The 12,126-nt window shown below is 40.9% G+C and overlaps 1 protein-coding gene across 1 annotated transcript in view; it reads left to right on the forward strand.

The window, feature by feature from the left end:
• Positions 1-336: 336 nt before the first annotated feature.
• fgf11b (fibroblast growth factor 11b) overlaps positions 337-12,126 on the forward strand; it is a 39,362-nt gene continuing 27,572 nt past the window's right edge. The window contains exon 1 of the mRNA XM_084372913.1: positions 337-1,367. Within this exon, the coding sequence (XP_084229039.1) occupies positions 1,175-1,367 (193 nt within the window). The 5' untranslated portion in view covers positions 337-1,174. The remainder of the gene's footprint in view (positions 1,368-12,126) is intronic.

Consider the following 12,126-nt stretch of genomic DNA (forward strand, 5'->3'; position numbering starts at 1 on the left):
GTGGCTGTTGCCCCTCTCTCTCCCACATTTTCCCTCCCTTTTTCCCAGTCGAGCTCATTCTCACACATCACAGCCCCTTACCCTCCCTCCCTCCCTCCTGTCTCCCTCTCTCTCTCTCTCTGTTTTTCCTCTCCCTCTCTCTCATGAATGTCACCTCTACTGATGGTGGCTGCTGGAATTCACGCACACATACTCTCACAACCACTCGCTGACTTTGGATGGGAGGAGGAGGAGGAGGAGGAGGAGGGGGGGGAGGAGGTGGTGGTGGTGGAGGAGGAGGAGGAGGAGGAGGAGGGAGGGGGGGCTCGGTGAGGACTGTGGGAAAGGAGCGTGCCATCGGAGGCAGAGAGGAGGAATCTCTGTCTGTCTGTGTCCATGTCTCTGCTCCGTTCCCGGCTTCATTCCCGCAAAGACCGTCAGCGTCCCGCCTGCTGTTCCACCTCTGGATTTAAGTCGGCTGGATTACCGCACGGACTCTCAGCTCATTATTCCACGCTGCCACGTTTAAATGGGAGGCAAAGTTGGACCTCCGTGGACCGCACAAATGGTGACAGACAGTTTGATTTCTCTGCCGCTTTTAAGAGCTTCCTAGCATTCAAAATGATTTCACTTTTCCTCAGTAAAAGTGTTTTTATATGTGAGATACATTGAGCTCGCTCTCTTTGGTACTGTCTAGGTTAGTTTCTTTTTTGCAATATAATCTTTTGAACTTGGCCCTTGAGGCTGTGAAAGGTGAGTGGGGAAGAGGGGTAGAGATATGTCTCCATCTTCACCTCTTTAAAAGTCACCCAGTCTAACCTTGGGTCTTTTCTGTTGTTGTTTTTTCTGAAAATGAAAATGTGACTGTGGCACTTCTTTTTTTTATGTGCTCCGTTAGTGTCAGATCTCTATTTCTGGTTAGAGTGGAGGCTTTACATTGGACTGCAGGTGAACTTGGATCTCTTCCTGTTCTCCCCTCTCCAAGGGAACCCTCAAACTAAACTCTTCCCTGTTAACCCACTTAGACGCTCTGATCTCCCCTGTGGGGGCTTCTCTGAAGCGTCCGTCCTACTCTAGTTTTTTTTAATTTAATTTATTTATTTTTTTGGGGAGGAAAGCAAAAAAAAAGCCAAGCCAAGCAAAGGGGTTACTGGGAAGGAAGACACCCCCCTCCCAAAGGTGAGAGGGGGGGAAGATGGCAGCTCTCGCCAGCTCTCTCATCAGACAGAAACGGGCGGTCAAGGACGACCAAGCCAACCGACCGGTAGCCAACAAGCGCAAGCCCTGTCCTAAGAGCAACAAGTCCTTGTGCCAGAAACAGATCCTGGTTCTGATCTCCAAAGTACGACTATGCGGGGGTCGAAAAGGTCGAAACGAGAAGAGACCGGGTGAGTGACTGCTATCACTTTCATCTTCCTCCGCTGGCCCCTTTTCTCGCTCAGATGTTGGGATATTTGGCTGCAAATGAAAGCTGAGCAAATGCATGTTTTTACTTTTATGAGAATGGAGTGAATACGTTTTACATTTTCACAATTAATCAAACATAAATAATAACCTTTATTATAAAATCAGATGAATTTGTTGTCATGCTGTCAAGATGTATAATTGTAATGTCAGTATAGAATAATTTCTTAGTTTAAGTAGTGTATTTAGGTTGCCAGAGTGTTTTTTTCATATAATTCAGTTCTCTTTTATTTCCTGTATATCAACGTTGTATCAAAACACCTTTCCATTAGGGACAAGGAATCACCCAGCTAGTGTTTATGTCTGTTTGATTCACAGTGATCAATGAAACATTTGTTGCCATCGTAGCTCATAAAAGCTTATAGTTTCACATGTGTTTTGAAGGCAGCCAGCTCTTGCAGCTTCAATTCTTTGTCATACTGACCAGTGGCTGCTGCTGCTCTCAGCTCTGCAGAGTGAAAATAAAACAAGTTGTTGAATAAATGCATAACTCAGCTCAAATGACTTTACATACTCGTGATGGAACTTTTGCACCCCCTGACATATAATTATGCAGAAAACTGCAGAAACAATACATTGTAAAATTAGCCCCCCCAAACATCTGCAGTTGTGTGCACTTGACTCTCTCTTCTTGCACATATGCAGATTGGGGAATTCAATGCAATACACGTGATTGCATACGATTACACTTGAGAGGACAATCATCAAAATGTAAATTCACAAACCTACCATCGTGCTGACTAGGTAGGATATAGATTTCTATTTTGGATTTATTAATTGAATCTATGCAGAATCCAGTGAGTGACACACAATTCCACATTTAATTAAACTGAAGTGGTTTGGATGAATCAACTACTTCTTTGAGTAGTGTTGGGTCATTTTTGTGACTGGATGTCATTTTTTAAAATTAAAATAATAACATTTCTGGCATTTTTATCACAAACGAATAAAAAGACACATTCTGCTCGAGTGGCCTATGGTCCAGTGTCACATCAGCCTCATGCATTTAAACATTTCACCGTTCAATCTCAAAGAAGCGATGTCTTGACACCCACATGTGCAACACAACTGAATCTGTGTAAAAAATGTTCCTGTGCTGGGTAACTCAGGTTCTCTGATGTACTTTCTCTTTGAAACGCACAACTTCCAAAACTGAGGCTCTGAATGGAGAATTATGTGATGTGTTGCCAACACCACCTTCTCTCTTAGCAATGTGCAAGAAAATGTGCTACAACACAAATTAGTACACAATCTCCTTGATGTCGTGCTTGTGGGTGAAGTGTGTGTTGTTATATTCTTGTAACACATTCCTATTCATAAATTATACAATGTCTTGCTACGTTCAACATTTAGCGGAAAGTGAGCTTTATTGTTTAATTTTGTAATATGTGAACCTCTGGATGTATTTTCATAATTGCTTTTTTTCTAAATGCACTATTGCATTAATTCGGGAGAGAGAATGATGTAATATCTTCATTTATGTGTGCAGTATTCTTTTCTCCTGACTGGTAGACTCCTGAATTATTTAATTCATGACTTAGAAATGTTTTGCCTTATTCATGCACAATTAGCGAGTGTAGTATGCTTAAGTTAAATTATGCATATTACAGAAATGTCGCTGAACAAACATCCTTCATAAAGAGGCCACATACTTTCATGGCTGATTGGGGAAGAAACAGTGAATTGCGAGTGTTTTCCCCCCCTGGAGCTAAAGACTGCATCTAAGCAGATTGAACGTGAGAATGATGAGCGATGAGCAGAGCTTTGTGCTTGATGAGGACTTTCATTTCATTCTGCACCAGTCTGCTCACATATGTCTGCTGTGCTTCAGACAGCATTGTAATTCAAAAACTTTGAAGTCCACTGCATGGCCAAAAGACTGATGTGCTGTAGATAAGAAACTGTACAGTATTTATTGTAAAACATTTGCAGAAAGCCTCCAATTCAAATCGCATGAAGTTTGTCTGTAGATAAAATGTGCCTCGCTCATTCAGAGAGCTTTGTGGTTGGATTAGGTAGTGGACTTATAAAGAGTTACTGGCTCAATACATTTAAGCGTTTGTTGTTAAAGAGGAATATCGTCCTGCTGGCAGTGTAGTCAATCATATGCATTTCTGTAGTACCAAAACCTCCAGGGCAAATGTGACATAACAATAATAACAAAGTGTGGTCACAAAGCTTTATTTCTTGGATAAAGTCAACTGAACTATTATTTCGCATTTGTTCTGTGTAGCCTGGATGATCCCGTCCTTTTATGAAACGGGCTGTAAGTTGTTTACATAACAATACCAGATGTTTTTTTCTGATCTTGCTGTGCCAAAAGGGATTCATTGTGTACATAAATGAAAGTGCTCTATGCTCACATATCATTACAGTTATTACCATTATGGTTTCGTGAGAAAATTAAATTCTGGTGTGTTCTGATATATTTAGATGTATGAGATATACTGTATCCTGTTATAGCTATAAGGCTCTGTGTGACATCGTTCACTTTGGGGTTTGAACACCTGGGTTCCCCTATTTGTGAATGTCTATGTTGCGTTTGTCTGTGCATGTATCTATGTGTACAAGCGTGGAGAAGGACATAACGTTGTAAAACATTTCCTCGTGGTTCTTAATTAATTGCATTTATAATCGTCTTAAGCTTTACTGCTTTTTTACAAATTAAAGTAAAAAAACAAGAGTCTACAGCCGTGCACGCAGCTCCATTAGGCTGTATGAAATGCCCAATGCTAATGCTAGCATGGCAATGGTAAAATGCTGATGTTTAATTGCTAAAATACATTAATCTCCTATTTAGATCTGGTAATGGCCTTTCAACCTTGCTTCCAATTTTTCCCAGTGGCATCTCACGGTATTGCATAAAAAAAACTCCCCTGTGACCCTAAGAGCATTTTCCCCATAGACCACCATTAAAAAAGACACCTTTGTACAACTGTTGACAGGACACCTCGAACTGCAAACACCATCAATTATGACTCTTTCTATTTTGAATTTTGATTCATGGAGGGTTCATATTTAAAGCCCTTGAGCCCAGAAAAGCAATTTAATAAGCTTTGACGTCATCACAATGTACAGTATATACAGTACAGTAGATTTCTAACCCTGAAAAATAAATAACCCTCAACCCTGTACAGGCAAAAACCAAGTGTAAGCCTACTATGAAGTTACCCATTGGTTTGTGGACCACTGTATTAAGGCCTTGAGTTTGGCAATACAACCCTTCATCATCTTGGTTCTTTGGAGTCAAAAGTGACCACATTTGGACGAGACAGTGGAGCTGGGGAGGATATCCTGATTAGATCTGACTGAGAACCCGAAGAAATGCTGTGGTAGTGACCTGTCAATCACAAGGTAGCCACGTCCCAAAGCATACCCTGCTTTATGGTCTAATTTACTCTAAAAGGGACGTTTGTTTGCAAAATGAACATCAAGATGTATTGAAGAAGACTCAGAACTTCACTTCACCTGTAACTAGAAGCCTTTCACTTTTCAGACCAGGAATCTCTGTTAATATTTTATATAGTCAATGTTTTAAACACAGGTAAGGAGTGTTACTGTTATTTTTTTTTATTTGAGCGAAAAGAAAGAAAAATCTGTTATTTATATATAAAGATATAGATATATAGATATAGATATAGATATAGATATATATATATTTAAACTAATAAAGTCCTCCAGGTCTGCTAAAGGCTTAGAAATGAGAGATTAAGTCTCCACATTTATGCAACACAAGAGCATATCTTTAGTAACAGGTTAATATCTTGTTACCAGGAAATGCATTTCTACAATTTCCCCTCACAGCACCGCCATCACAGGATTCTGTAGATTCTCCAACAGCTCTGTTTTTTTTGAAGAGGAGAGTTTTTGTCAGCTGTCATATTAGCATCACACCAGCACACATAAGCTATATTTACTACTGCTATAAAGCAACGGGCTACTGGAATGATAGCGATGGACATAAACCCTGCTGCTTATACATGCGGTTGGTACAAAGCTCACACTGGATGAGATCCATGACTAACCACAGAATCTGCCTGACTTTACCTGCCTCTCCCCTCCTCATTTCATGTCCTGTGCATTCCCCTGCTATACAAGAAACCCCTTCAAGTGCTGGTCTGCCCGAAGAAAAAACTCTCCCACTGTCGGCGATCTCCACTGCTGCCCTCTTTCCAGATCAATTCAGCTCATTAATGTATAGCCATTAATCAATAATCACCCTCTTCGTTTGTTCAAGGTGGAATCTGACTTGAAAAGGCCGGGATATCGAGCTGCCTGCCCATGTGTGTCACCTTTAGTACCTTCCCTAAGTTAGATCAAATGTGCACGTGTGTGAAGGGAATACAAATAAATAAAAACAACACACAGTAGTCATTTAAATCCAAAATTAGCCTGGTGTATGTTCCAAAGAAAAAACAATTTAACTTGTGGAAGATGACAAATGTCTCTCGACCTGCAGCAATAACACCATAAAAATACAAATATGCATTAAAAATAGCACCGCCATTAGCTGAGTCATTAGAAACGAATGCATGCAAATAGAATGCAGACTTAGACATCTTGTAGCATTGAGTGGGCTGTTTGGCATGTAGGCGCACTGTAGTATGTTGTAGGAGTAAGCATCCGAGGGGGGCCACCCGACAGTAGGAGCACAAATGTAGGCCCCGGCTGGCGAGCAGCAGACCAGGTTACAAGGAGAGATCCAGCAGAGGATAGCATTAAGCTGACCCCAAGAGATCAGGGCCGCAAACTCGCTTACTCAACAACACCTGATCAGACAATGCAGTGTTAGGTAGCTTCTCATCAGAACTTTACTGACTGTGACAGGGGTCAGAGAGAGAGACAAAGAGAAAGAGGGGAAGGGAGGGAGAGTCTGCGCAGGTAAACAGAGAGTTTAAAGAGAAATGTAAAATATTACTGGTGTCAGAGGAAAAATGTAGCACGGGTAGCATTTATGGGGGTGAACACACATAAAGAAGTAATCAGAAATACAGGAAGAGAAGTGGGGAGAGACAGCAGTGGAGATTAAAGGGAAGGTGGGTGGGACTGGAAAGTGCTGTGAATCAGTCTGTCATAGAGACGGCATGAGGAGAAGAACATGAGATGGGAAACCATGGGGCTGGATATTAACTGCCACAGCTTCCTCCCAACATGAAGTTCTTCTCTTGTTTAACAATCTGTCTAGAAAGTAGGTTGTTTTTAATTGAGAGCTGAGCATTTTGCTTCTGTTTAATGAATGTTGCAGGTGTTTTAGTTAAAGTCGGGTGTGTGGGTCACGTCGATGACAGTGCGTGCTGCTTGAAAATAGAAGCCTGTCACCTGGAAATAATGTTTATACGCTCCTTATTTACTAAGCCATATGAGGGTTTTGTGTGCTGTGTGTGGTTAAAGGGCCTGAAAACATGTTTATTACATCCAGTCTCTTATTGTGAGCAATGGGCTCCTTTAGGAACACACGATTTTCTGCCAAAGTTCGAACAGTTTTGGTTATTACTTATTAGTTTTCTGTTTTGCTTTTTTTTGTTTGAGCACAACTGACTCATTTGGAGTGGGCGGGGCTTAGTTGGAAGAAGGTGATGTCACATACTGCCATGCACCAATCACAATTCAAAAACATTTTTATTAGATCTAATTACAGTCAGCGGGTTCCTAATTTTGCCAGATCTGATCGAACTACCTCCCCGCAGTCCCAGTGAAGCAGATAAGCTGAGCTTTTAAATATTTAATATCAATTAAAAGATATTTCCAAGCCTGTATTGTTACTAAGAGTGGTCCGATTGATTGGGCACCGATCGTTATCGGACGATATACGTTGTAAAAGGTTTAATCAGTGGTCTCAATAGAACCTGATCAAAAGAGCCGATCGATAAAGACAAGAGCCAGTTTCTCTATGCGCTGCTTAAATGTCACGGCCACACACACCACAGGATTCTGCTGCTCACTGGCTGCTAACAGCTAACTAACTTAGCTAACTGCTTGCAGCGGAGGCACACAGCAGGACAGAGTTTCTCTTCAGAGGAACATGAAGTGTTAAACAGAGAACTGCAGTTTAATGTGGATGTAATGTATTCTTGGAAATGTTTTACATGTGAGAACAAAATGAAAAACAGGGTTTGGTAGAAAACATCTTTGTATTTCTCACAGCAAGGTATTGAAAAATGATCTATTTGGTATCAGTATTATCAGAAACTAGGTCATCGTAACAGCGCTCATGTTCAAACGACATCCAGCCCTAATCAAAAGTTGAGAAACTTCCAACAGCAACAGCTTTCTGTTTGTCTGCATCTAGATAAGACAAACAAAAGATTAGTGGTTGATTGCTTTTGAGGTCATGCGATTTCTGGGGATTTTCAGCTTTGAACAACCCTTGTTTCATCAGAGGGATCTTAAATATCGGGTACCAATTGGTATCAAACGACGAGGATGGGGATGCAGATGCGAGTAAGTAGGTGATCTAGTTTCTCGCTTCGACTTTGCCCAAGATGTCCACATCAGATTAAGCCACATTGAAACAAGAAAGTTTTGCACTCCAATCTTTTTGTCTTGTATAAAGTAAAAAACCCATTGGAGATTAAGGGATGTATTTATTTTAATTTTGAAGGTTTATCTAACTTTATGTCTCTGGGTTTCCAGCACTCTTTAGACACTCTGCAAATAACGTCAATGGACATGAGGGGATCAGGGGGGATCAGGGACTTTTTTTTTCTATGAGTATTACTGCAGTTGGAGTTTAGAGTTGGCTTGTGAAAAGATGTTGAGCTGTGGAGAGGCTGTTGACAAAGGCCTTAAGTCTTATTCAAAGTGAGGGCGGCGGAGGGATGTGTGTACAAAGAACACCCTTTTGTTTGCCGTCGTCCTGAAGATACCACCTCAACCTCCAACACATACCTGCTAAATTAAATCTGTGGGTGCTTTGATTAAAGCTGACTAGGACAGATTGAATTTTCCTCTAACAAGGGAAAGACAGTGAGGATGGAGGACACCTATCGAGGTAATGATGAGAAGACAAGGAGAAGGAGGGGGAGAGAGAATGTGAAGAGGAAGAGGGGCCTGAATGAGAGGCGTACTGCAGGAGAACTAGGGAGTACTCTGATAAGATATGTCTGTGTGTACACATGTAGGCTACAGACTGTATGCATTAAGAAGGCACCAAATCAATACAATCAAATTGTTTAATTTTACTCAAATGCCACATGTCACATGGCAGGGCTTAAATCAGAAGATTACATTTCAATACAGTCTTGTAAAAACCCGTAAGGTTTATAGGTTCTAGGTTTTGTGTCATTAAAAAGGTAACACCGGACACTGGGACATAGTTATTGTTATGCACGGTTTGGTCGGTGGCCAGCGGTATACCTTTTTAAGGTATACCTTGATATGAGAGTTGATTCTTATTGTACCATTTACATTTGCTTATTTAAGGTATTGAAATCGACTGCATTAGTGTTATTAAAAATATAGGCACCGATGAGCCGCAACATAAAAGCCACTGAAAGCTGAAGTGTTTAACATTGATTATCTCGTCACAATGCAATGTTCTCCTGGGAAACCTTGGGTCCCGGCATTCATGTGGATACCACTTGACACACACCACCCACCCAAAATACTGATGTAAACAACCTCCAACAGGCAGCAGCACTCCCCAATGGCAGTTTCATTAACTCAAAAACACGTGATGGCTTTAAGATGTTAGTTCTGTTACATTAATAGTCGAGCCCTATCCACAGTAGGAGGACGACATTATGGAGCAAAGATCGTAATGAGACGAGACAAGGTTCTCTATCTGCTCCAAACTGATTCACAACTGAATCAGAACTGAAGTGGAGGTGACTTATCGGATGGAGGACAGATACGGCATCAAAAAAAATGTCATTGTAAATGTGGAGAATCATGACACCCCTAACTCTGCCATTATTTTGAAAATACAAATGTTATGAACACGTTCATAATGTGCCTTTTTTTGACTATCTTGTTAATGTTCAATAAAGTTCATTAAAACTAAATAATACAAATGTTAACCAAATGTAAGTGGGAAATATAATGAAACTATTAATGTATTCCCAAACCACAATCCACAGTTTACACACATATATGCATAACAAGGCAGCAAAACATACACAAAGGATATACTGATTTAGAAAATCACCTGCGTATAAAAACTTCCCTACAGTGCTTACCCAAACATCTAGTTTGTGCTTTGCTCACTGCCGTGCACGTTTGCGTACTCTTCATTCATTTCTTCAAGTACTTCTTTCTATGCAGAGTATCATAACTGTGTCAGCTGAACTTATTCTCAAACACTGAAATCTACAATGGGTTCCCTCCTCCCATGCCAAGCTGCTCCAAAGCGTCTATACTCACGGTTTTCCTCTCCTGTGTGTGAAAAGCGTAGTATTTAAAGACACGCAAGTGTTTCAAGCACGCAAATTGATGCAAGTTCAAATTCAGAATCCCTCGTCGTCCGTCACCATGCTGTTTAGCTCGCTTGTTTGTTTACTTGTGTGATCATCACACGATCTGACAGAGGTCTGGACCCCTGTGGGAGTGCAGAGGAATGTTTGTGTTTGTTCTGCATATATTAAAGTGCCTATTTGTGTCCTTGCTGGAGGGTCCCTGGGAAAAAGGAAAGGTGAGGTGTGTTAGGGAGCTGTTAGGCTCGGTGGTCTTGCTCTCAGTGTTTTTCTATGTAGCTCATGTAAAAGCAGAGTCGAGTAATTGGAAAGAAAGGGGTTGGAGATGTGGCAATTAGGGTTGCGCGCCATGGTCAAAAGAATTTCATTTTCACTGAAAAAAGCTATTAAAATCATGACGACGTGACATTTGCTGGGGTCTGTACAAAAAATGCATGTTTTCTTACATCTGGAGAGCAAGATTTGTAGTTCAGGACATCTCATCAAAATGCTGTTTTGACACATTTTACCTTTATCAAACAAAATTGCAGCTTCTTGCTATTTGGATATTGCAATTTTGATTATATTTTTGATTAACTGCACAGCCCTAACCACAATCTATTGAATGGCTATCACAATCCAGATCTAATCTAAATTGAGATCTTTTTTTCTCAAATTTGAATTTCCCCGCAGTCTTCAGAAAGACTCAGCCTGCCGACAATTCATTAGCGTGTGAACAAACCTGAAAGTTAGCATTGCCCTGGTTCCCTTGACAATAAGCCATAAGATTTTTCAATTGGATTATTTCATTAAAAATAAGCTCCGTGGTGAACACAAGTTTATGATACTTACACGTTTTGTTCAGCCAGCTAATCTTACCCAATGAACACCACTTTGATGATTTTTGAACCGTGAAGAAGTAAAGAGCTAATATTATTCTATAAACAATCTACATCGCAGTCGCACCACTTACTCTATAAAACGTTCAGTCTGAGTCTCCATGTTTGACGTTTAATGCAAATATTAACATCCCCGACGGCTTCTGCAGTCTCAATTAGCCACTTGTTAGTAACTTCCTTTTAAACACACATAAATGCTTTATAATTCACACGTGGAATATTAACTGACGTATTATAAGTCGAACAAAACACGAAAATCTTTTAAGCTTGTGTTAAACCACACACCTTATTTCATGCATTTAACCATAAACCCATTAAAATAAACCAAAGGAACTGGAGGTGCAAACGTGCTTATTTCAGGGTTTTAGGACTCATTCCTGTGGCACGTTTGTCCAGATGTGTGTAGCTAGAAACAAATGTAAGAGGAAGTTTTGCCTGAAAAGTAGATTGTAGACGCCATCAAGATCAATCATGATCTCAAAATCAACACGCTGCCCACGCCTATTGAAGATTTCAACATTTGTGTGCTACTATGCTATTAATGAAGCAGTGAGGCCGCAGGATGCCGCCGCACCACATCACACTAAATCTCCTGTGCTGAACATGTTGTTAACTGTCACTGATATGTTCCCGTCATAATGCTAATGAAGCACATATGTGGATATTGAATGTGTGTCAGGGATGCGGTGCGAGTCCTATTTGCTTCTGCTCGTGTTTGACATGCTCGTGTCAGCACCATTAATAAGCAGCAATAACTCTGTCGCACTTATGTGAACTGCTACCATTGTCACGTGGAATGATTTATGAAGCCTTGAATTTTAAATTAAGAGGCCATTGTTGGAGTTGCAGGTGATGTGATACACCTCATTCATTCCTATTCCATCTTTAACCTCGCCCCCGTCCTGCTATCCCTCTTCTCCTTCCTCCACAACATCCTTTTTCAACCTGTCTTCCCCTATCTCCTCTCCCTACCTCTCACGCTTGTCACACTCTGTATCTTTGTATTGCTCTATCGCTCCATCACTGCCCTTTTCTCTTGCTCTTGCTATCCTTACCTCTATTATTTCTGGACAAACGCAGAGCATTCCTCAGCATTGCCTCCACGCTGTTAACCAGTTTCCATGACTTGATTCCTCCCTTGCTCCTCTCCTTCTCTCCCCCTCTATATCTTCCCAGAAGGTTGATAATTACTAGCAGCACTGTAGAGCTCATGGCCCAGTTTAGAAAAGGAAAAAAAAAAAGGAGGAACCATGTTCTCCTTTTATTAGAAGCGGAATCAAACGCTACACAAGAGACAGGCTCCCTCTTTCGTGCATATATGCAGTACACATGCACATAAGTGCACGCATGCATGCAAACGCACGTGTACTGTATGCATGCATGCATTACAGGAA

The sequence above is a fragment of the Pagrus pagrus genome (assembly GCF_965226575.1).
Source record: "Pagrus pagrus genome assembly, chromosome: 14".
In the NCBI taxonomy this organism is placed as follows: Eukaryota; Metazoa; Chordata; class Actinopteri; order Spariformes; family Sparidae; genus Pagrus; species Pagrus pagrus.